We start from the raw sequence: 25,189 nt of genomic DNA, 5'->3' as shown, positions 1-25,189 counted from the left end.
TTCTGAGAAACACCCAACAATTCCTTTTCTAGTATGAAAAGGATTACCAACTGAGCAATGTGGGCAACCCTAACCCCAAACTCCAAGGCCCCCAAAGGCCTCATATTATACTATTAATGGTTAAATAAATAAGTAGTTATAGTCATATTTCTTTTATTATTGCATCTGTCTGCCCTGGGAGAGGAACCCCTCCTCACTTGCTCTTCCTGAGGTTTCTTCCTTTATTCCCCCGAGTTTTTCCTTTACACTGTGAGGGTCCAAAAACAGAGGGTGTCATATGTTGTAAAGCCCTCTGAGGCAAATTGCGTTTGTGATTTTGGCCTATATGAATAAAATTAAAGTTTGTAGGTGATTTTTTTTTTTTAAATATCAGGTATTGTATTTGATATGTTTGTGGATATTCACCCATCCGAACAGTTGAAAATGAATAATCCACACACACAAATTGAAAGTATTTATTGAACAAATGGACATTGAACAATGAAGAAACAGTAGACAGATTAAGGATGTTGGCACCAAAATGGTCTTGCTCAGAGTTTGATGACTTACTGTATTTGGCTGATATCTCCAAACAGGCTTTAATTGTTAAGGCAACAGAAGATCTTTGCTCCAAGTCGTGTAAAAATGTGAGGTATTCTTAGCTCGTTTTAGTGTCTACAACAGATTTACAAAAAGAAGAAACAGTTTTCACATATTTGCATAATTCTTTTAAAACACAAGTTATAGTATAGCACAGAATCCTGGTACAGTACATGGTTGATTATCATATAGGAAAAAAAACAACATAAAGCAAAAATAACAAAAATTAAAAAAATAAAAGATAATTAACATTGCAATAAATTTGTTCTCTGGAGCCCCAAATTTACACATAAAAAAATCTATAAACTCCAAGACCAGTTGGGCGAACTGATATATAAAGTTGTCAGAAAGAGTAGTATTGCTTCAACCAACAGAACTTGCTCAGTCGGCAACCACGTTAACAACATTAAATAACATTAAATTAGCAAGAGGGGATCCACTGTATACAGCAAGGTTTGCACAATTATACACACTTGTGTCCAGCTACAACAAAGAAACTTTTTATTTTATTAAAACTATCTCCACTAGTTGTGTTTCTAAAAAATATTACATACAGCTGTGGGGGGCTTTGTACAGAGAAAAAGAAAACTTTATTCTTATGAAATACTTTAAACCCTGTGATTTATACTGGATACAAAAGGAGTTTTTAGGTTTTATATTTATCTCTAAAATATTTTTAATCAGAAGAAGCATCTTGGTAAATTGCAGCATTGAAAAAAAAGGGATCTATGTAGTTTGGGATGGGATATTACCATTATAGTGCATTATGGAAGCTATGGCAATATACTATATGGACTTTTTAAATTCATCTATGCAAGCATGCACTATAAACATCAGAATATTTCAGCAAAGTGGTGTAATTACAGCACTATGGTTAGCACCTTAGATAATCTTACTTAGCACCATGCACTAGAGAGAGGATGGGATAGAAGATGGGGGTTTTGTTTTGATGCATGGATCCACTCTCCTCTCTCCTGTGGCTCAGTTCTCCTCTAAGGAATGCCTGTACCTGTAGTGTGTCTACTGTAAGTGGGGTAGAGGAACTCCTGGTCCCAGAGACTCCTGGTCCCATGTGGTGCAGAGTAAATAATAATAATGATACCCTTCTATCTCTTATCCTAAGTAAAGAAGCAAGGGACTGATACTCCACACTCCACAGTTGTAAAGAAATTAATAAAACACTATGAGAACTCGAGCTCCACACTTGTATTTTCACTCTGACCGCTAATCTCCACAACCGCAGATATTCTCCCTAATCATCAGTGGCATCCGCTTCGATAATGTATGAGTTATAAGTATAGTAATAAGTATTTAATGCACTTACTCTCCACGTGGACGGCTTGTGTGCATCAGTGTGTGGCTTCCGACGCTACTTCTGAGAGATGACACTGATTTTCCCACGTTAGGGAGTAAACTGAAAGCCACAATCTCCCATTTGTATTCCTAGTAAATGCATATGCTCAGTTTAAGCACATGAGCCTGCCTCTGGATTAATTCACATGGGCAAAATCACAAAGTGATGAGCACCAAAGGCAAATAAAATGGCACCCCTGAAAAATCCTTCCATATAAGTTTAAAATAACAAATTATCTTCTCATTTTCTATTGCACTTGAAGATTATTTCTTTACATAAGATATACATGTATAAAAGTTAATAATAAGCATATGTACATTTAATTGATCCCAATTACTTAAATTCTTCTCTTCTAAAAGAATTGAATTCCTGGTATTTCCAAAAAAAAAGTACACACAGTATACAGACTGTATACAGTTATAAAAATAAGTTACTATAATGTCCGCTGATTAACTTGGCCTTGGTCTCCCTTCACTTAGCAATGTTCTCGAGAGAAAGTGTGGCATAGAGCCTTTTTTTCTCCAAGCAGGCGTACATATGGAAATCCTTCTTGAAGAGCCACATGGAGAAGCTATTAGTGCAAGAACTCCCCTGCTCCTCCTCAGCTCTTCTTTGTCCCCCCCAGCTTCCTCGTGCTCCCTCCCTCTGTGTCTGCAGTCCAATGGGAGTTTGGAAGAGTGAAGCAGGATCTGTTTGGAGGGAGGCTTGGATTATTCTGCCATGGCCTGGAGGAGACTGCGCCGATCTCCACGCCCGCATGAGGGTGTCATCTAGGGGTGATGATGCATCCCTCCATGCTCAGAACTGAAGCCCTCACAGGAAGCATACAGGACCTACTTCTAGGTGGTAGTGTGAGCCAGGTGAAGTCTTAGGAAGGTTGTAGATGTCGACCACAGGGAGCAGGGAGGGATCCAGGGAGTGGAACACAAAATGGGTTTGGTGCCAGCGGCCATCTTTTATCTGTAATCCAAATACACACGTTATGTTTTAGTCCAAAACATGGATGTTACAATTAGGGCAATAAGTCTGAATGTCAAAAATGATGTCAACTAAAGCGCACAACGCCAGATGACATCATGTCGGTCCTACCCAGCAGGAATCTTCTAGGACCTCTGGTTCAAGCTCTCCTCCCACTTCGAACACCTCCCCACTCCAAGCTTTGAATCTCACAGAGGACCGGGCAGCCGGCTGATTCTCAGCTGACCTCCAAACAGAGATGTTCAGGCAGTGGATGATGATGTGTTGTTCTGCTTCTGAGCTCAGCAGGTGCAGGAAGTTCATCTGGACACGACCAACGCTGATTACTGGCTGCTCAAACAGAGAGAAGAGGCGCTGGTTAACAAGTCTGGTATGTACTCATGTGCATAGTCATTCTCTAAATTGTGTAATCTTGTAGACTTTGCTGATGTCATTGGGGTTGTTTTTGTGTCTTAAATACCTTGGCCACCGTTATCGGTTTTAGGCAAGTCTGTCCACCTCCAGTAAAGTTGCAGGAGACTTCTATTGTATCTGACGAGCAGCCCAGGTTCGGGTCCATCCAATAAGTGCCTGAAAATACAAACACATTTGGGGTAATTAGTATCTAAACATGCAAACGCTCTCAGTCTTTGTCTCAAACACACACACGTCCTCACCATCGTTTAACTTCTGTTCACAGCTGTGCAGGTCCCTGCAGATGCGGGCGGGGTTGTCCCGAGTGCCCAGTGGGTTCTTCAGGCTCTGGATCAGGTTACTGAGGTAGTGGAGGGTCTTAAAGATCTCTGCGCCCTGGTCCAGCATCGGCAGGTCCATCACTGGCTTATTCTGGAGGACAAAAAAAAACGATGAGTCTGTACAGCTTGCAACACATTTAAAGATGTAACAAAACAGGGAAATGTCAACGTCACACTCCACTAACCTCAGTCCTGAGTGGGGTGTGTGAATCCATAAACAAAACACCATCTTCCTTCTGCAGCGAGATAACAGAATCTTATATCTTATTTCACCAGTGCCAGTCTATCTTTCTGGGCAACACATTACAGCATATTCTAACTGCTTTAAAGGAATAATTCATCCCCGAAATAACCATTTGTTTATCAATAACTCATCCGCTGTTATGTTGAATTCGTGAAGATAACCCTAACCCTTCTCACATGCCTCCACAGTGAACGAAGAATCCAAAAACTGAGAAAATTCTTAATGAATTGAAGTCATAGGAGTCCACATTAAACAACAGCAAAACTGGATTGAAACATCATTTACAAGCTCTTACACAACTCATGCAGTATTATCCAAGTCTCATATACCCAGTCGTGTGCTCAGTACTTCCCAAACAGACAGACCTTTCCGATGGGGAACAGAGCTGAAAGTAAAACTTAATGTATGCTTTCTTAAAAGCCAGACTACATTGAAACAAACAGTAATTTTACCTCGCTGAACACGGGAGCTGCTGGTTCACTCATTATTTGAACAGTTTGTGTTAATGTTTGACTTTGGTGAATCCTAACTAACCCATTAAAACACCAAAGTCACACAATAACACAAACAAACTAGCTGATCGAGGCAGCAGTGGGCCAGCTGCTCCTGTGATCAGCAAGGTAAAATGACTGTTTTTGTCAATGGAGTCTGGCTTTGAAGAGAGCATCGATAAGTTTCACTTTTAGTTCAGTTTCCTGTTGGAAAGGGCTGTCTGTTTGGGAAGCACTGAACATACAACTGGATAAATGAGACTTGGATTATACTGCACGAGTAGTGTGACAATTTGAAAACTGATGTTTTGATATAGTTTTGCTGTTGTTAAACGTGGACCCTATGACATCAACTCATCAAAAATGTTCTCAATTGTTTTTGGATTCTCCATTCACTGCGGAGTCATGCAAGAAAAACAAAGTTTTCTTCACAAATTCAATGTTACACAGTGTGAGTAATCAATATATACAAATGTTCATTTGGGTGTGAAGTATTCCTTTAAACCTTATTGGATATAATAAAAGAAGCAAAGATAAGGTGACTTACAAATGAAAGAGGGATGCCTGGGCGACCCTGAAGGGGGAAAAAAAGTTATTTAGACAATGAATGATGCAACTTAAATATATGACATTATCTTTGATTGACATTTAGTCAAACCTATAAAGGTGGATAACTTACTGGAGGTCCAGGGGGTCCACGAGGTCCAGGAGACCCCTAATAAAGTAGAAAAACACACATGATGCATGAGGTTTCCTGTTGTCCATCAAACATCCACAGAAAACACAAATGATCTGTAACAATAGGAAATGTCACACTGTGCAAACATACCCTCGGGCCCTGCAATCCCTGTTCAGAGAGAAAAAAGACACATTTTTAGCCTTAAAATACTGTCGTTAAATCAGCTTTTAACACAGTAGACAACGTAAAAAAGTGTAAAATAACAGAAAAGAATACATGTGGGAAGAAATCTAGAAGACTTACAGTTTCTCCACGATTGCCCTTCTCTCCTCTAGGACCCTGTAAAGAGACGTACACAGTAAGTTGGCTGAAGAATAACAGCAGAGAGGAATGTTAAAGCTTATCTAAATCTGTATAATACATACTGCGCTTCCATTGGGGCCAATAATTCCCATAGCACCTACAACTCCTCCTCTGCCCTGATGGAGAAAGAAAACAATGCATGAAATAAAACATGGGGTTCAGCGCATTTCAACAGTGTAATCTAGACCATTGCTCTACTTACCATTGCACCCTGAGGCCCCTTTGGTCCCCGTATGCCCTTTGGCCCGAAGTCTCCTGGAGGCCCCTGAAAAGAGCAAGGATAAATATTTATACAGTCTCATCACACACACACTGTACACCTGTTTAAAACTGTAGTACTTGATGTCAGCTTTGCAAAATGTCGTCTTACACACCGACTCCTATCTCTAACTATATCTACGTCTCATCATGGAAAATCTGACATCCACTAACTGTTTCCATGTTGAAGACAATGTTTCCAGCTGTCCTAACACATTTTGGCTTTGGGTTCTCTGAAGTGAATTCAATACAATAGGATAGCTTTGTTTTTTTACTGCCACTCAACTAGACACAGTTGGATTGTGTTCCTGTCACACGATGGAAACTTTGCTTCACACTAGCAGTTGTTTAAAATCATACAAAATTACATAGAAGCACACAAGGTTTTGACAGTGGTGATTGTCGGATTGTTTTAGAAAGGAGCAACACAAACTGGTCATTAGCAGGAAGAAAAGAGGACATTTTGTTGGCTTTCTTTAAAGTTTGCTGTTTGTCAATTGGATCTGGTGATGAGACAGAGCAGTCTGGCAACATGCTGATGCTGTCACATAGAGTAACTGTCAGTGTTTCCTTACTGAATATGTATAGTTACAGATTAGCTAATGTTAATTTATTTTAAGTAAGTGTAAAATGGGATGTATACCATTATGCAGTAACAGAACAGACAGGCAAAAGATAAATTATTGTCACTGTGACGAGCTCCTCTGAGCCAACACCAGGGGCTGGATGTATCGACGATGTGTACTGGTACTTGGTTGGTATTTATGAAGAATAAATGTATGGTGAGAATGTGCGCACTTAACGCATACTTCAGACCAGGCACGCACACGGTTTTAGCTGAGATAACTGCGGATCATGTGATGAGGGAGAAATTGAATATGAATTGAGAGACGGGCAGCATTTTTTTTAACGTTCATTTCCTTGGTTGTGTCATTATTTTAAAATTTACTTTTATCATTATTTTTATCCATATTTGAGCCATCATCATCCTGTTAATGACCTTTTAACTTTATCCTACAATGTGAAGTAGCTACTATGTACTGTCTGTTTCAGCATAAGCAATATGAATGAATCATAGATCATCTTCTTTGTTTGATGTGTAGTAATGGTGATGACTGACATTTTACCCCGATGAGGGTTGCAAAAACATTTGATTTGATAAGTGGATGCTACAAATACTCACGTGATGACAACTACTGTGGCACCACGACGATGTGACACCAGCCTATTAAGTGGTGGAGCGGGCACGGGTAACCATATGGAAATGGGGTTTTAAAGGGAGAGTTCACTCCCAAATCAAAAATATATTTTGTCCTCTTACCTGTAGTGCTATTTATCAATTTAGATAGTTTTGGTGTAAATTGCCAAGTGTTGGAGATATCTGCAGTAGAGATGCCTGCCTTCTCTCCAGTATAATGGAACTAGGTGGTGAATTTCTGTCTTTGTGCATACAGACAGTTTTAGTTGTAAATCTACACAGTTTTATGCATCTGGCCCAGGTGGTGCACTGTCAAAACTATAACTGAATTCCAAAACAAGCTATTTTTGCAAAGGTTAACTACTTAGACAGTAATCTACTTCCTGGAAAGACGCCCAGGTTTAATTACTGTCCAAAAAGGGCTCCTTCTAACAAAGCCATTTCTAAAGATATAACAATACTTCAGTGGTTCATTTAATGCTTAGTAGTCCCTCAGTGACTGATCTGTTTACCAAGAGGCAACAAAGGCTCTGTCAGCCCCTGTTGGCTGTGTTCCACTTTTTAAAGGTGAAGGTTTAGGATCAAAACACAGGTTGGTTTTAAATGGCCATGTTGTGGAGTTGAGTTTAAAATGTCTGTGTCTGCTTGGTGCTGAACGTACCCTTGGTCCAAAAACTCCCAGAATTCCCGGAAAACCTGGTTCCCCTGCATCACCCTGAACAAGAATTACATCAACAATTAGAAACACAGAATCTATAAAATGTCATAAAATCATATAATTTATGGTGTCTGTAAGTCATTGCCATCATTATGTTACTCACAGGTTGTCCTTTAGGTCCCTGGTCTCCCTTTGGCCCTGGCATTCCCATTCCACCTTTGAAGCCTCTTTTCCCTGAAGGTCCATTTTGGCCTCGAAGACCCTGCTCACCCTGGATAGATGAATAAATGATCAACCAACTGATGGGCAGTTAAATAATTATTTCTGCATTCATCTGATAATCGAAGCAGTCGTACCAAATTATCCCTAGCACAGCAGCACATTGTATCTTACTCACTCACTAACATGGCATTACAGTTATTCAGCATATTACTTATCCCTCCTACCTTTGGTCCAAAGGTCCCCTGATCTCCTGGGAGTCCTGGAACGCCAGTTTTACCACGTGAGCCAGCTTTGCCAGGGAGACCAGCCTCCCCATCATCACCATGTTCTCCCTAGATTCATATTAAGAAAGTAAAATGAGTAAAATTCATCGCAAAAATTAACAATTCATTATTTTATTTGATTTTTTAGGCAGGACCTATGGATGGATAAGAGCTTTCCATTTTGGTCACTCTTTAAGCTTTGTTTAACTTTTAACACAAGACATCTATTATTTAACACAGAGCCTGATAACATTCATGGGCCCAAGAGGATAAACCATTTAGAGTTTAAAGGGACAGTTCATCCCAAAATAAAAAATACCTATTTTTTTTAATTTTACCTGTTGTGTTATTTATCAGTCTAGATTGTTTTGGTGTGAGTTGCTGAGTGCTGGAGATATTGACTGCAGAGATTTCTGCTTTCTCTCTCATATAATGGAACTAGATGGCACTCGCTTGTGGTGCTCAAAGTGCAAAAAAAAAAAAAAATTGTAAATGTGGGAACTATTTCATTTCTACCGAACTACACAACCATATCACAGCGCTACTGTGAGCTCATCTGACACCACTAAGCTAGCTAATGTTACAGCTCAGCCGAGGAGAATGCTATTAATGTTTCCATCTGGCAGTGTCATGAACACGAGCCTCTCGTCCATAAGTAGATGCACTCTTCCTTCTGCGTGGTGATACAGTTGGCGGGTGTAGTTTGGCAGAAAGAAACTAGTTCCTAAATGAAACTGCTCACAACAAGGTCTGTGGATTATCTTGAGTAACCAGGTCATGATTTCTGGAATAAGACGTTATGGTTGAGTTTTTCGAACGTATTTTTTTGGTGCTTTGAGCACCACGAGCTGAGTGCCATCTAGTTCCATTATACTATATGAGAGAAGGCAGACATCTCTATGGCTGATATCTCCAACACTGCAACTCACACTAAAACAATCTAGATTGATAAATAGAGAAAAATAGACAAAAAATATGTATTTTTGATTTTAGGGTGAACTTTCCCTTTAATGTCTTTCCTCTAATACCATTCTAAGGACAAATGTTGTATTTTTTTCCAGCCCTATTACAGGTTAATTCTCTAAAAGCAAATTCATCACGTTGTTGTGTGTTCTGTCCAACACATTTGCAGAGATTTCTTTGTTTGTCTCACCGGCATGCCTTTACTGCCATCCTTTCCTGAAATTCCATCCGCCCCGGGCACACCCTCCAGTCCCTCGCGGCCCACCACACCTCTGGGACCCGGAGGACCACCTCCACCCTGAGGAGAAGGAAGGACTTATCAGAAACCTTGACCGAGCATGACAGTGTGGTCATCCATCTTTACTTGACTGAATTAACCTGTTGCCAGGTAACTCTATTCATAACATTTGTTTATGCCTCGTTCCCAAGTATTCTAGCCATGAATTCAAATTTTTTAAAGGCTGAGCAAAACATTTGTCTTTTGTAAGGATATATTACATAAGTCATGGAAGCAGGTTTGAAGAAGGTTGACTTACCTCTTGTCCTCTGGTTCCTTTCTGTCCCAGCTGACCCTTTTTGCCTTTCTGACCCTAAAGAGAGGGACAATGTTTTAAAGGTGAAAAAGGATTATTGGTTATAATGTCCCATGTAATGTTTGTCACTGCCAATGACCTACAGTCACATTTAACCAGGTGTTAGTACCCAGCATGGCATTTCTTTCTCAAGCCAAAAGAAGCAAATGACAGCATATTACTACTGTATTATTACAGTATTTTCAGGCTGATTAATGACCTCCTTATTAGATGTTTCTGTTGGAATTCTGCTACGTTAGCTAACTTTCTCACTTTGCCAAAGACATGCTGATGTTGTTGCTGGTAATGAATGTCAGTAAAATTGGTTACATAATGCTTTTTTAGTCCATTACTCCATAAATTAACAGTTCAAACATACCTAAAACTCCCATTAACCAAAGCTAATGCAATACAGACAATACATAGGGATGCATATAATTTTTAACTGTTCAAACATGCACGCAGAGGAACAATCACCTTCTGCCTCACACAGCAAAGACACAAAATGTTTTTATTTTGACATCCTTACTTGATCTCCTTTGGCACCTTTGGGTCCTTGTTGCCCACGAGGTCCAGGCTGACCCTGAAATTGCCAGTTATGTTAATGAAAGCACATAAAGACAACCTGTGTCAGCATGCTTGCTGGTTGTTTATCTAGACTTAATGACAGAACTGTGTATGGAAATCACAAGTTTTGACACTCACAGGTTGTCCAGGAGCTCCAGACCTGCCCCTCTCGCCATCCACACCAACTAGACCCTGAGAAAGAGTAACATAATATAATCTCATGAACTTGTATACCCAAATAAATCATTTTAAAACCACCTGCAGTGACGGTACTTACTACATATCCCGGATCTCCTGATTCCCCTCTTTCTCCTCTGTCACCTGGAGTACCCTGATAAAACAAGAAATATATGAGCAAACTGCAAATGACTTGATTTCTGCCATCTTATAGCAGACAAACAGTAGCAGGAGGGAGAAAAGTAAGTCAGGTGTGACTTACTATGTCACCTGGAGGACCAGGAGGACCCTCTACTTTCCCATCATCCCCCTGTTCGCCCTGTGGATAGAAGTCAGAACAATGAACATTTAGACATTTCATATGGAGGACAAGCATCCCTGACATTTCAGTACACTGTATCTAGCTTTTGAAACATCTCCTGAAATGTTGCTTATGCACACCTTCTTTTAGATGCGTTTATATCATTACAGGAAAAATCCGACAGCCTCCCGATGTGTGTAAAGTGACATCTCTTTGCCAAATAAAAGCTGCGATATTATAACAATGCACTGTCTTTGATGAAGGCACTAAGGCTTCAAATCAAGGGTGATCAGTACAAGCTGCTTACAGAGAGAGATGTATGCGAGATGCTTGTTTGTGATCAATCCAAGCTGGTGCTTGCATATACTTGGAACAGAATGAGCTCAGATGTAGGATATAGCATAAGATAAAGAGGATGTGTATGAGATCAGTGTTACGCATAAGTGAACGAGGTGTACCTTTTCACCTTTTGGTCCTGGAGGCCCCATGGGGCCCTGTGATCCCTGATGGCCCTGCAAAGACAGACACAATACATTATGTTATGTGAAATGATGCACTAAATACTAATAACCATAAGAGGCGTCTTTAATGTTTAATGTCCATCCACATGCAGACACCTACTTTTAATACGGTCATCTTACCTCATAACCTGCAATACCAGGTTCCCCCTGTTGACCCATTCGACCAGGAGCTCCCTAAAGACAACAAATGTTGTGTCCTCAGTCACATTATGTAGAAATTTAGATGGCATTCAAACATATTATGAAAACTGTTTACAAAAATGAATGATAAACATGTATATAATTACTGTTCCACTTTACCACGTGTCCGATGGTTCCTCTGGACCCCTTCGGCCCAACAAAACCTGGTGGTCCAGTCTTCCCCACTGTCCCAGTCTCCCCAAGGTGACCTTGTTGACCTTTTGCACCCTAAACATTCACAAAGAATAAGTTACAGAACAGCTAAACACACAGCATTTCTATGTCACTGCGTGTGTATACGTTTGGTTTCTGAGGGATTAAACTGCCATCAGAGAGTATTTGACTTTAATACCTTTGACCCTTGTTTGCCTCTTTCCCCGATTTTGCCAGGTTTCCCTTCTGGGCCCTTCAGAGAGAAAGCAAAATTAGGAAACAGCTTAAAGTGGAAAACGACAACTTTACAACATCCCGCCCAACACAGGACACACTGCATTTTGTTTTCCATAGTTACTTCGGTTGTTCCACAATACGCCATTTCCATTGTTGATAGAAACTGCAAAGAACTTAAACTGATATGATAGCTACTTTGGAAAACAAAAGCTCTTCCTGTTTTGGTTGGGCAAAATTGAGCCTTCATTTCCCGGGAGATCATACGCAGTGGCAGATATAATTGCAAATTGAAAGCAAGGCTAATAGAGAACCAGTCTAAATGCTGATGATGTCATTATTCTATAGCCATTACATTGTGCAATCAACATTTACTTCATTATGACAAGTTAAAGCAAAAAACGTGTGTTGAAATTGGACAGACCACTTACTCTAACGCCAGTGAGTCCAGGACTTCCAGGTGGGCCTTCCTTTCCCTTTAGCCCAATTTCACCTTTTTCTCCGTTGTCGCCCTCTTGACCCATGTCGCCTTTTTCACCCTGAGCGGACGCACATAAAAACATCTATTAAAGTTAAAATTACTAGTGCAGAACATGGCAGCATTTGGAGTTGTTGTCTTCATAATATCCTAATAACACAACATGAGGTATATTTAGGGTAACACGTCACCTTGGTTCCATCCGGACCAGCTGGACCAGCTTCTCCCTCTAGGCCTGGCTCTCCCTGTTATCATACACATATAAAAGTTAATGAAATGAATGGCTCCATCTGTTAGAAATGCAGAGTATTGGATAGTTCAACGTACCCTCTGTCCCATTAGTCCCTGCTCTCCGATGTTCCCAGCAGGTCCGATGGCTCCCTGACACACATGGACGCAAAAACATGAGCATCATTTATTTATCTGATATTAATCAATGTAGTTTTAAACCTGTCTTTGATCAGATTAGGCATGCAATAGTTTACATTCTAAGGTATATTTATATCCTGCAATGTAAAAACTGCAACAATATATTGTCTCACCTTCTCCCCTGGCTCGCCTGGCAGTCCTGGTTCCCCCACCTTGCCCGGAGGACCCTTTATAAATACATAGAGGATGGAAGATAGAAAAAAGTAGAATGATTTTGGATGAAAATTAAGGACTTATGAGTCTTTGGCATTAGATATGTACGATATGTCAAGGGTGAGTTCCATTACGGATTGTAATGGGAGAGAAAGAGAAAGTAGACATCTTTGTAATGTGGGTTAATTAGTGTAATTGGACAGATTTCCTTCAATCAGAGAGCGTTACTGATTTGCTGGGGTAGGGTGAACAACAGATGTCACATATTTAATCATTTAGCCTTCACAATGTCCTTTGTGTGAATGTGTGCGGATTAACGCCAGTAACCTTATCCACATGGAATATGCATGCATGCATGCGTCTAAATGTGTGTGCAGGCGTGTTTTTGCAAGATTTCTCACCTTTTGACCAATTTCTCCCAACAGTCCCAAAGTCCCTGGAGGCCCAGGTGGTCCCTATGAGATGGCAACACAAAAACTTGAATGACTAAAAACCAACTGGGGTTATTTCATGCTTATCAACATCAAATCTTCTTTATTAAAGACAAAAAATAGGAAATCTCTGGCTAATGTTGATTGCGGATGAGCCAACAGCAGATACATCAGTAAACCATCTGCACACAGTTTGGCTCTGAGTACAATGACTTAGTGTGTCACTAATTAGACTTCAAAAACTTTTAGACTTTGCCATGAATACTTCTTAATTTCAACGCATATGAATAATGCTTGCTCCCTGGTTGACTTTACTCCAGTCCAAACAATAGTGATGGTATAACTAAAGTCACCTGTGTGGTCTTTAATACGTGATATTTCAAAGATAGTTATCAACAGGGCTCAGAAGTGTATTTGTAAAAGCAGCTGTGCAACACAATACATGAGACAATGGAAAAATGATTAGGAGGAAAAAAGGTGATTTTGAACAATGTATATATGAGGGGGGATTCACATTTATAGAAGGTCGGCTGCGAAACTCCATTTTGTCGTCCTATTGTGACTAAATCTTTATTATCAACTTATTTAAAACAATAGACATAACTACCGTCTCTGTCAACTATAGAATTTTGGACTCCTGTTTTGAAGCCTCGAGTTCAGCATTTCAGCCGTCACCATCATTTTTTTTTGAGTCAGAAGTGACTATAATTTGAACGAGATAGTGAAAATGCAGAAGAGCGAGTGGTGGATGTGACTCGTAGAATGAAGCGATCCCTCACAGACAGCCAGTCACTCAAACCAGCCACACCCTTATATTTGTGTAACTTTGGGCCTTAATAAAATGTAAATGTGTCAGTTATATAAAAATTCACCCTTCGTACAGTTGTCATGAATGTTAGAATTAGCTATAGAGACCAAAACCATTGTATGTACCGGCTTGGAAACACGTTTATTTCTGTTTTAAAGTCTTAACATTTAACATGGGGGTCTGTAGGGATTTAATCCAATTTGGAGGCAGCCTCAAGTGGCCATTTGATGAACTGCAGTTTTTGGCACTTCTGCATTGATGTCATTTTCAGCCTTGGAGGTCGCCACCTGGTGCCAACATACCATCATATAAACTAAGCACAAAAAGTAAGGAAATTTGTGTTTGGTAGATTATTTCTTTGGTGTAACAATGCTTCTTGGCAATAAATCTTAAACCGTTGGAAAGCCTGTTTATTTGCCTTTTAAATGGTGCCACATGTGTAAGGAACATGCATTTGTGGGATGAGCAGCAGAGCTGAGTATGTGAGTTGCGCCCATGAAAAATTGGGCAATTGGGTCATGTTTTTTATTTAAAAGCCTCTGGGCTTTAGTTTTATAATAAATACATATTTTAATATTGATATGGCTTTGAGATGAAGGGTATCAGGTCATTATCAGTGCAAAGTTGAACTAAATCCAAAGAATATGTGAAAATTTAAATGAAATTAAGTAGACCCCCAACACTGAAATCCAACCTCTGTTTCTGTTGTAGGTATAAACACTCAGCTGCTCACTCAAACTGCTCAGTTGGCTTAATAAGATAGTAATAGTGGGTAACAGTGAGATAGTAATAGCTAGAGATCCATGTTTCGTTAATTGAAAACAGGAAAATATTTGCCTGTTATTCATTTGTATCAGAGAAAAAAAGGAATGGGTGCCTCTCTTTAAAAGTGCTGATGCATCATTTTTGTTTTAGTGTGCATCATATAAAACCACAAGAAGGACAGCAAGTCTTTTGCAGTAAATACTTTATCGGTCATGGCAATAATCACATATATTTTCCCTGCAAGATCAGCAATTTAGCAGTTCTCTTAAAGCTGTTTCTTTTTTTAATAACGACTCTATTCCGTCAGTCACCCTGCATGCCTGCAGTTCACTCTCCTGCCACTACACAGCAGATGTGTGAAGGATGAGACAAGCCTCTGGCTGCTCTAGAGGAAATATTTAATATAAGGGAATATATTTTTAATAACTACTAAAACATGTCTCGTAAAACTTCCCCCTGGCTGCGATATTTTGGAGCGCACAGGGCTGGGCAGAGAGAACCAGGGGGCTGTTTGTTGCCAGAGAGAATCTAATAAAACTAGTACTGTAAGTATGATTATGAAGAAAGGAAGGGAAAAGTTCGATGAGCTTGAGAGAGAATACTGTAAGAGACTGGGCCTAAACAAAGAAAACAGAAGGAGACAGGGAAAGAGACTGAGGTGGGTGAGCATGTTAAGATATGTCTGTTGTAAAGATGTAGAGAAGATGAGGTAAAAGGAGAGAAATATATCAAAGGATGGACAGGTGGTTGGAGGGTCATACCGGCTCGCCTGGCATTCCCTTGTCCCCGGGAGGCCCTGAGGGCCCTTGGATACCCTGGAGACAGAAGGGTCAGTGAGTTCAGAATACATGTAGATGCCCGCACATATCTCACATTCATAAAACACTACATGCATCCGTCAGCAACATAATATAGCTCACATAACAGTGTAGGTCTAGATTTGAATATGCATTTATAACAAAATAATATAAACTATTATACAGCATTCACAGACATTAAACTGTATACAGACTTTAAAGCTTGTTGTTCTGGGATCCATGTGTGCATTAAAGGAATACTTCACCCCTCAACTGACCATTTGTATCTAAATTACTCACCCTGGGTTACATTATATTTATGAAGAAAACTTAGCTTTTTGCATGCCTCCATGGTGAAAGAAAAATCCAAAAAATTGAGAAAATTCTTGATGAATTTAAGTTATGGGGGTCAGTGTTACACAACAGTAACACTATATCAAAACTTTTTTTAAACATTTTTTTTTTTACAAACTCTCACACCACTCGTGTAGTATAATCCTGCTGCTCCGGTGTTCAGTGAGGCAAAATGACTGTTTTTGTTAATGGAGTCTGGCTTTGAAGAGAGCATTCTTAAGTTTCACTTTCAGTTCAGTTCGCCGTCACGATCTGTCTGTTTGGGGAGTATTGGACATACGACTGGATAAATGAGACTTGGATTACACTGCACAAGTTGTGTGAGACTTGGTTAATGGATATTTCGATATAGTTTTGCTGTTGTTAAATGTGGACCCCTATGACTTCAATTCATCAAGAATTTTCTCCGCTTTTGGATTCTTTATTCACCGCAGGCATACAAGAAAATCAAAGTTTTCTTCACAAATTCAGTGTATCATGGGGTAATTAATTGATATACAAATGGTTATTTGGGGGGTGAACTATTCCTTTAAGTCTCTTAAGTAGTATATGTACATTATATCTATGTATATAGTGAACTCACAGGAAAACCTTTAGGCCCAGTGTCCCCTGGCTCTCCGATCTTTCCCTGTGGGGACACAGTAAAAGGAAGAATATGTCAGACAGGATAAAGACATGTTATTTATGTAACAATAATACATTAGTACAATATCTGACCATGGCACAGCACAAAGCAAAGAGGGGAGAGAGGAGTTGTGGCAGTGTGGTCACTAAAGCTTAACTTGACCTTGATTTTCACTGAGTGATGGCAAGTGCACTTGTTTGATAAACTACTGTAAAACCTTTCAGAATTTTTTATATAAAATCTTTTCTCTTATTTTTGTCATCCCATGTGTTTCTCTGTCTCTTTCTATTTGCCCATGAGTTAATGTGCTGATGCTGCATTCAAATTTTCGGCAATTTATGCTCAAATAAAATCCAAAAGTGGGGTTTAATAGCAGGCTGAGTAAATATTCTCTAATCGCACCACAGGGCAGTGCATTCAGTGCAGTCACGGATGTAAATCTGACCCACAGCCTGTAGAAACCTTCCAAGGACAGATCTCTCCTCCAAAGTCATATGTTGTATCTGACTGTGGGCCTCCACGCTGCTGGTACCATGTAGGTCTTGTAAATCACTCTGATGCTTCACCTCTCCAGGGGAACATAAGTACCAAAAATATATGAGATTAAGGAATGGAAAAGAAGAGAAGTACCCCACCTGTGGTCCAGGGAAACCTATTTTGCCTGGAGGACCATCAGCACCCTGTGGAGAGAGGGAAGGATGAGAGATAGCCGCGCACTGAGAAATGTCAGTTTACTGTATGTCCTGGTTGGAGAAGATGTGCAGCTTACTATTTTTGGTGAACAAATACATTTTCCGTCTTAAGAATCCATTATGCATGCAGGAGGAAGCATTAGAGCACGATTAAATGCTAATTTATGGTCATTACTCTTGTGTCTGCACAGTTTGACAGTGTGAAGATGTCTTGTTTTGTATATCAACAACGAAATTCCAATAAATGCACACAACCATGTCAGATTTCTTACCGGCTTGCCCTCTAACCCCATCTCTCCTGTTGGTCCGTCAGGCCCAATCGCTCCCTGTAACACAAGACAGCTGTCACTTCACCAACAGAGGTCACTGTAACACAGCCAGACAGCCGCAAAGTACTGTAAATAAACATCTTTGTATAGTGTGTGTGATGCCCTTAATACCCCCATGTCAGAGGCAGAGTGAGGGCCTGTAAACTACACTTATTAGGATAAATAAGGAAGTATGTGTGTAGAGGTGGATGTGTGGAGAGAGGGACAGTGTAGAAATAGCTACAGGTCTCTCTGTAGGGTGTTACACATGGCAGTGCAAGTTACTGGTCTATGACTTGCATTATTTTAATGATCAGGGCGCAAAGTCTGGGCACGCATAGATACATACCGTTCACACTGTAACACACACACACACACACACACACACACACACACACTGTCAAAACAGTCTGACTGTTTATATTACATGGTTGCAACTGTCAAACATAATCAATCTAAAGTGCTTAGAGGCCTGCTAGTCCAGTGAGCAGTGTTAATAAATGGGAGCCAGGCAGTGGACCAATACGTTCCATCTGCTCTGCACCTGCACAACTTTCTCATCTATACAGTGATGCTGGCTCACTGACGCTGTGAAGATCCTTTAATAATGTGATACTCTAAGGGTAAGGGTTAGCTAAAAGTAACTCTAAATAACAAGTGATTTTCTCAGGATTATCATGTTATTATTATATCCCAAGAGAGAGCCACACAGGCTGCCTTGCTGTGTGAGTAGTCGATGACTGGGCACAGTGGGAGTTTGGCCCGTGGAGAACGGCACTAGCTGAAGTGCTGTAAGCCTATTATACATAGAGCTGGATAAGCAGTGCTCATTAACATTCCTGTCTGGGGTACCTGCTACCCACTGCTTGAGTTTACATAGCTGGATTAACTGATGGATGTTTAGGGAAAATATTTCACCCGACCAGGCCACGGAAAGGCACATTCACTCAAATATTATGATTCAAAGTTAATTACCTGCATTGATTTGTAACACAAGTTTCAAACAAAAGGCGGAAAAAGGAGCACCAGGAGCACGGTTTCAAAACAATCAAAAACATCTATTTCAACTAGCTCAACATTAAGCGCCGAGAGGAAGGGATGATGAGATTAATATGCTCTTCAGTTTGGAAAACATTAAATGGGGATTTGTAGGTCAGGCGTCGTGAGGAGTTATTAGATACAAAGCACGATTCGTCACACTGGTGACTCCTCATGGCTGACATCCACAAATTTGAATCCACAAGGCTTTCATACAAGAAAATAAAACATGAACATAGAAAAACAGAGATGATAGTGGCTCCAGCTTCCTCACTGGTCTGATGCCAACATGCACTTTTATCTCTGCTCTCTGACTCAACAATATTTCCAACTTCCAGTGCTAATGTTTCTGAGAATGAGGCCAGATGTTGCATTGTTGTTAACATTCAAGCTTTGTGCCTCAAGGCAAGTAACTAACATTTAAAAGACATAATATGATGTTTAAGTCTATGTAAAGATTGTATAAAGTCATTTAGGAATATGTTTTTTTTTTTATTGAGTGGCGCCACCAAGGGGTGGCCAAGAGGGGCCACGGCAACCAGGATACAATCACTGCCCTCCACTGGCACCTCCTCGCAAAATAATCTAATATAATTGGAGGCATCTGTGTTGTGTTTTTAAATTTGAGTAGGCTCGTTCCCAGTAAATGTTTTTTCCTTACAATCAATCTACTCCTTCGAATCAAAGCTGTTTGTTTGCCTTTTTAACGTTCCCCCAGACATATTTTTAAAAATGTAAAAATACTCTGCTGTGATTAATATTTTGTTTAACATGGAGACAGGTCTGACTATAGGAGACTTGTGCTAAGTTGACTGGTGAAAAAAGCAGTGCAGATCAAGATGGCTGGAAACATCTGAGAGATGCAGCCACATATGTTGAAGCCTCAGTCAGACCCAGACTCAGATGAGGAGTCTTTTGTGCTTTAAATTTGGCGACAAGCAGATGTGTGTGAATGGCAAGTGTAGTAAGCATCTCCTGTTTGTTTATATAGTATGTTAGCTTGCATGTAAAGCTTGCAGTGGCTGACACAACGTTAGTGATTGTGAAAGATACAATAATATCTGCTGCAATGTCACGGTGTGTTCACATTGTCAGATTGTTATTATGCAATTATGTACTCGATGTGTAAACAACATTTGTAGAAAGATACACTCTGTCTGGCTGATGTTTTTATGTTACGTGTAATAGGTCCGCTCTGTGCTGGAGATTTCAGATTACTTTGCCTAAGCTGTGTCACAGTCTGTTTCCCTGTCAAATAATGTTAGATAGTAGACAGCGATTTGCTTCTGTATTTGTGACGCACCTAATCTAGCTCAAGATTTTAGGGAAGTGCACAAACATCACCCCTTTCAGTGGACAAATGTAAAGATAGAAGCCAGTACAGTCAAGGTCAGACATTTTAGGCGACATAAACAGAAGAAAAGGGCAACTAGCCTTTCTGAGGAACAATGAATCACTTAACACATGTATATTATACAGACACATGACGCATTTCAGCAGGGTTGTTTCAGATCTCAAAACTTTAACTGTACTGGTATTAGTCTATGCACATCAGATAATTAGTAACATTATTGTAAAATATGGAAACCAAAGTATATCAGTGTGCAACTCTCATATTGATGTAGTTTTCAAGCAGCCTTTATACTGCAACAGAATTCCTGAAAATCAGTTATGGTTTTGGGTTTTGGTGTGCCACCCAAAGATTTTCAGTTGCCCCATCTGGTCACATTTATGAAAAATTTCTTGGGGCACCACTTGTTTTATTCAGAGTTCAAATAACCTTATGAATGACACAAACCTTCATGGACGTCTGAAACTGTCTTAGCTTAGACTTTATAGTGTGTTGGTTCTTATAGACTCAGTGAGCAGATTAGCCCTCTTAGCATCTCTTAAATGAAGTTCTGTTTTTTTGTTTACTTGTTACATTAAATGGAAATTTGTTTGACCAGGCAAATAACGGATAAAAACTTAAACTCTAAAACCTGTGTCATCTCGTGTGCAGACTCAGCTTGTGTGGTGGTTGGGGGCTGGGGATGAGACGTCAGCGTGTGTCTGTGGCTGCACACATTTACTGTCTGTGAGGGAACCATCTCTGTCTCCTGGCTTGCAACACTCAGGTTTCTCAGCTTGGACTACCCAACATAAGTCATGAAGCAGCAGGCAGATTTACAGGCACTGGAAGCTGCTGACAGCAGTATTAATTGAAAACACAGCTTGAGACATGAGGGTGTGTCCAGGCCAACCACAGCGAGGCCCATCTCCCATGGACGCCTCAGATAGAAAAGTTCAAGCCAATTTATCCCACTTTCCAGCTGGCTTAGTGGACCACAGCGATAAAAGACATCTTTTAAAAACCTCTGAAAAAGGCTGGCTTCTGAAGAGAGCACAGAAAGGATGGAGGATATTATTACATCGCCAGTAGAAGCTGAGGTGTGACAGCTGACCCCAAAAACATCCATTTTACTTCGTTCTGCAACATTTCCATAGTTACAGCTATCACTGTTATTGTCATTAACTTCTTAGAGTCCACTTGAATATCCTCGCTCAACAAGAATTAATTCACTGTATGTTGTTCTACAGGTGTTATGTTGTTGGTGATATTTAGCCATCTAAAATTACAACTGACATCTTCTTGTTTTCATGTCTTGCAAAATATTCTGGGGTTGTATATGATTTCACTTTTATTGAGACTAAAAAAGATTTTGCTAAATCTCAGGTGATAACTGGCCTATGTATCTACAGTATATTCATCTTCTTTTTGTTGATGGCTCTTTGGTTATTTTACATTTATGCTGACAAACTTCTTTTCCACAGCAAACTGTTAAACATGTTTAAAAAGGAAAAGCACCAATGTATCTAATGACACTGACTGTTTCAATTGCTGTGCCAATTGAGCGCTGGTGAGCCACCAAAATGGAATGCGGCCATAATTAAAGCTTTTACTTAACCTGTGATTGACCAGTCAGAATTTCTTCAATGATTTCAATATTCATTATGTAAATGGGATACTCTACCCCTAAATGACCACTTGCAAACCAATTACTCACCCTGTGTTACACTGAATATGGGAAGAAAACGTTTTTCTCGTATGCCTAATCTAAATATGAAGAAAAATCTTGATGATTGAAGTCATAGGTTTCTGCATTTAACAACAGTGAAACTATACCAAAACATCTGTTTACAAACTCTCACAAAACTTGTGCAGTATAATCCAAGTCTCATTTACCCAGTCGTACACTCAGTACTTCCCAAACAGACAGCCTTGTCTGATGGGGGAAACTGAACTAAAAGTGAAACTTATTGCTACTCTCTTCAAAGCCAGACTCCATTGACAAAAACAATAATTTTTCCTTACTGAACACTAAAGCTGCTGGTGTACCACTGCCTTAATTGGTAGTATGTTTGTGTTAATGTGTGACTTTGATGAATCCAAACGTACTCTTTAAAATACCAAAGTCACACAGTAACACAAACAAACAAACTGATCGAGGCAGCTGCAGACCAGCAGCTGCCATGTTCATGTGATGTAAAATTACTGTTTTTGTCAACGGAGTTTGGCTTTGAATAGAGAGGCGATAAGTTGCACTTTTAGTTTAGTTCCCCGTTGGAGAAGGCTGTCTGTTTGGGAAGTACTCAGCATAGGACAGAATAAATGTGACTTGTTTATACTGAAGGAGTTGTGTGAGAGTTTATTAAGGGATGTTTTCAGATATTTTGACTTCTGTTCATTAAGAACTCTCACAATATTTGCATTCTCTGTTTACCAGTGGCATGCAAGTGACTAATTGATATACATATGGTCAGTTGTGGGGGTAATGTATTCCTTCAAGTTCCTGTATTTTGCATTTTCAGCTCTAATATGAGAGCACATATGATAATGTGCTCTCATATTAGAGCTGAAAATGCAAAATACAGTGATGTACAGTACAGACATAATGTGTTGTCAGTGTAGTGCTAATGTGAAGCAAGCACATTTGAGGATTTCATACATTAGATGTCTAAATGACTGTATATCGCTGTGATGTGATGAATAATTGTAAAATAAATGTTTATTTTTTAACATAAACTAACAGTCCTTTCAAAACTTGAGCACTTTTGGGAGAAATGAAAAATGACTTCTGTTCCAAAGCTGATTCTAAGTCTAAAAGCTGCTATTGTGGTTTTTCTGAATGGTGTTTTATGAGTTTGAAACCATCTGCTATCCCAGAATGATTCAAAATCTTTGCTTTGCTAATCCTCCCATAAATCACCTTTCCCCAGTTTACTAAATTTATCTGCAAAGCGAGCTCCAGAGTAGCCACAATCACATTTTCCACGACATGTCATGTAGCTGGATTGACAGCGGGTCCTTCCTTCAACCAGTAGTCATTGTTCCATTTTTATGGAATAAAAAAAAAAGCTGTTTGTTTTACATCACTGGAGCTCTTCCAGCAGTTATAATGAGCCCTGACTTCTGAAAGGATGGAACAAACTCAAGCTTTGACTCTGAACCCGAGAGCACGTTATGCAAGCGCGCATGTCCATTAAACACACATGACCTCAGTTCAGAGGCAGTTCCATATCACTTCATTATGTTCACCCACTACGGTTTTTCCAACGGCAGTAGCACATGGCTCCCACATACACACATTCACACACTACAGAATGCACAAAAACAGCAAAGAGATGTGTGTCCACACTCTTTTACAAACTGTATGAGGTGGAGAACTATGATACACTGACTGCAGAACACCAGTCAACAGCTAAGCTGCAAAAACAACAGGTGTGAGGCTTCTTTAAACGTACCCGTAAGCCTTTGGGTCCTCTGGTACCGGCTGGCCCAACTGCCCCAGAAGGGCCCTGACGAACAAAGAAAAGGGGAATAAAGAGGGGAAAAGGGAAGGAGAGATAAAGTGAAGGTTTACACTGACAGAGCACAGAGCCCCTTGGTTGTTGACCCAGGGGGGCAGCCTGACCTCGGGAACACACTATGGGGTTTGTTGTTAGATCTGTCACTCACACCAATTAAAGGGCTTGCTCTGGAATCCTGTCCTGCTGCACCCCAGAGCCCCATATTTATGTTTGTTTTGGTGGCTCAGTGGCCCCCACCTTCGACCAGTGCTCAGCCCACACTCTGTCAAACCTGACCGTGGCAAGGACAGAGCAAGAGAAGGCAAGGGCAGCTTCTAATTGGTTATAGGTGTTGCGCTTTTGACTGACAGGAGGGTAATGCAGGTTCAGCAGGAGGCTGCCAGCTCTCATAATGCTCAGAGAAACCTTTGCTGCAGACTGTGGCTTGTTGACACAACTGTCATCTAAAAAGATACCACAGTTACTCAAAGACATCTTTGTTCATCTGTTAACCTTCTAGCTATTATTTTTTTGGTCAGTTTTCTCTGACACAGCCATCTTTGCTAGTCTAAGCCTCGGGGAAAAAAACTACATATTTATTATCACACAGCTCATTGACAGTACACTGTCATCTGCAAAAATAATCAAGTGAAAAGAAGGGAGAAAAAAGCAAAACGGGCAAAAGAGTGGTGACTTACTGGTCTTCCTGGTGGTCCAGTAGGCCCGGTCTCACCTGGTGTCCCTGGGTGACCCTATTATATGTATACAGACAAACACACATGCAGCACATAGATTACAACTGACACAAAATACTTTTATATAAATTAAACTATGATACCGTAAACCTTCAAATGGGACTTTATTTTACAGGTTTTAGACACAAACGCTAAATAAACAAAAAGTGAGGGCAAAATATTTTGATTGTCCCCTGGTGACTAGCTACAGTATAGGTCATAAACCCTGCTCCCTACATGTTAGCGAATGAGACATGGGCCTAACTAAAAGTACACATCAAATAATTTTTGTCCAAAGACAGATTCTGTTAATTTAGGTAGTTGGGCTGATGTATGTTCAAATGTTCCTTTTTCTGATAAGTTTGGTTTTGCGTAGACATTTGATGCTAGTATGCTCGTAATCAATGGCGCTGCTCACAGTTGGGTCAGGTGGATGTATAGACGGGAACTCGATACCACGACTCCACCTCCCAATTGCTACTGTGCAGACCCTGGCTCCACATGACAAAAATGGCAGTGCTCATATCTGGGATATTTTGGCTTCATTCTTGGACGCTGGAAGGACGTGGAGACACGTTGTCCATCTTTATATACAGTCTACGGTACAAACATACATCTGCAGAAACGCTCAGCACACTGGAGAGCAAATCTACTGTAACAATAAGAGACAATGGGGAAAAGAGAAAAACAGACAGCCTGAGGAGATGATTTTATATCTGAAAACATACAGCTTTTGGCTGCTTTTCTTTCTCCTTTATTGGACCTCATTTTTTTGGCCGGACCATTTGTAAAAGCATAACTATGTAATAGGGACTATTTTCAGTCAGACCGCTCAGATCAGCTGAGTGCAATAAAACCTATCCAATATGTAAACCCACAGCACAGTAGACGGCTCTGATCTCACGCATCCACGGGAAAAGAAATCATAAATGCCTGCTGTGTGAGCTCTCTGTTAGCAGCTATAGACGTCTGCTGGTCAGCTCCCTTCACTTTGTATGATGCAGTCTTTTCCAGAGGGTCTGTTTCTGTTTTGCAGCTGAGAGAGTGGGACAACGGAG

At 40.2% G+C, this 25,189-nt stretch overlaps 1 protein-coding gene across 1 annotated transcript in view; it reads right to left on the bottom strand.

Moving 5' to 3' along the window:
- Positions 1-440: 440 nt before the first annotated feature.
- col27a1a (collagen, type XXVII, alpha 1a) overlaps positions 441-25,189 on the bottom strand; it is an 85,578-nt gene continuing 60,829 nt past the window's right edge. Inside the window, exons 27-61 of the mRNA XM_050053378.1 lie at positions 24,096-24,149; positions 23,353-23,406; positions 17,494-17,547; positions 17,165-17,209; positions 16,488-16,532; positions 15,515-15,568; positions 13,151-13,204; positions 12,710-12,763; positions 12,495-12,548; positions 12,359-12,412; positions 12,121-12,228; positions 11,655-11,708; positions 11,423-11,530; positions 11,243-11,296; positions 11,060-11,113; positions 10,563-10,619; positions 10,401-10,454; positions 10,262-10,315; positions 10,086-10,139; positions 9,521-9,574; positions 9,175-9,282; positions 7,983-8,090; positions 7,700-7,807; positions 7,540-7,593; positions 5,625-5,687; positions 5,485-5,538; positions 5,363-5,398; positions 5,210-5,227; positions 5,060-5,095; positions 4,928-4,954; positions 3,831-3,881; positions 3,568-3,736; positions 3,372-3,481; positions 3,023-3,241; positions 441-2,893 (exon numbers count right to left, since the gene is read on the bottom strand). Of these exons, the coding sequence (XP_049909335.1) occupies positions 2,747-2,893; positions 3,023-3,241; positions 3,372-3,481; positions 3,568-3,736; positions 3,831-3,881; positions 4,928-4,954; positions 5,060-5,095; positions 5,210-5,227; positions 5,363-5,398; positions 5,485-5,538; positions 5,625-5,687; positions 7,540-7,593; positions 7,700-7,807; positions 7,983-8,090; positions 9,175-9,282; positions 9,521-9,574; positions 10,086-10,139; positions 10,262-10,315; positions 10,401-10,454; positions 10,563-10,619; positions 11,060-11,113; positions 11,243-11,296; positions 11,423-11,530; positions 11,655-11,708; positions 12,121-12,228; positions 12,359-12,412; positions 12,495-12,548; positions 12,710-12,763; positions 13,151-13,204; positions 15,515-15,568; positions 16,488-16,532; positions 17,165-17,209; positions 17,494-17,547; positions 23,353-23,406; positions 24,096-24,149 (2,481 nt within the window). The 3' untranslated portion in view covers positions 441-2,746. The remainder of the gene's footprint in view (positions 2,894-3,022; positions 3,242-3,371; positions 3,482-3,567; positions 3,737-3,830; positions 3,882-4,927; positions 4,955-5,059; positions 5,096-5,209; positions 5,228-5,362; positions 5,399-5,484; positions 5,539-5,624; positions 5,688-7,539; positions 7,594-7,699; positions 7,808-7,982; positions 8,091-9,174; positions 9,283-9,520; positions 9,575-10,085; positions 10,140-10,261; positions 10,316-10,400; positions 10,455-10,562; positions 10,620-11,059; positions 11,114-11,242; positions 11,297-11,422; positions 11,531-11,654; positions 11,709-12,120; positions 12,229-12,358; positions 12,413-12,494; positions 12,549-12,709; positions 12,764-13,150; positions 13,205-15,514; positions 15,569-16,487; positions 16,533-17,164; positions 17,210-17,493; positions 17,548-23,352; positions 23,407-24,095; positions 24,150-25,189) is intronic.

The sequence above is a fragment of the Epinephelus moara genome, chromosome 9 (genome assembly GCF_006386435.1).
Source record: "Epinephelus moara isolate mb chromosome 9, YSFRI_EMoa_1.0, whole genome shotgun sequence".
Lineage (NCBI taxonomy): Eukaryota > Metazoa > Chordata > Actinopteri > Perciformes > Serranidae > Epinephelus > Epinephelus moara.
Note: the sequence above shows the minus strand (reverse complement) of the source record. Positions and strands in the feature narration are given on the sequence as shown.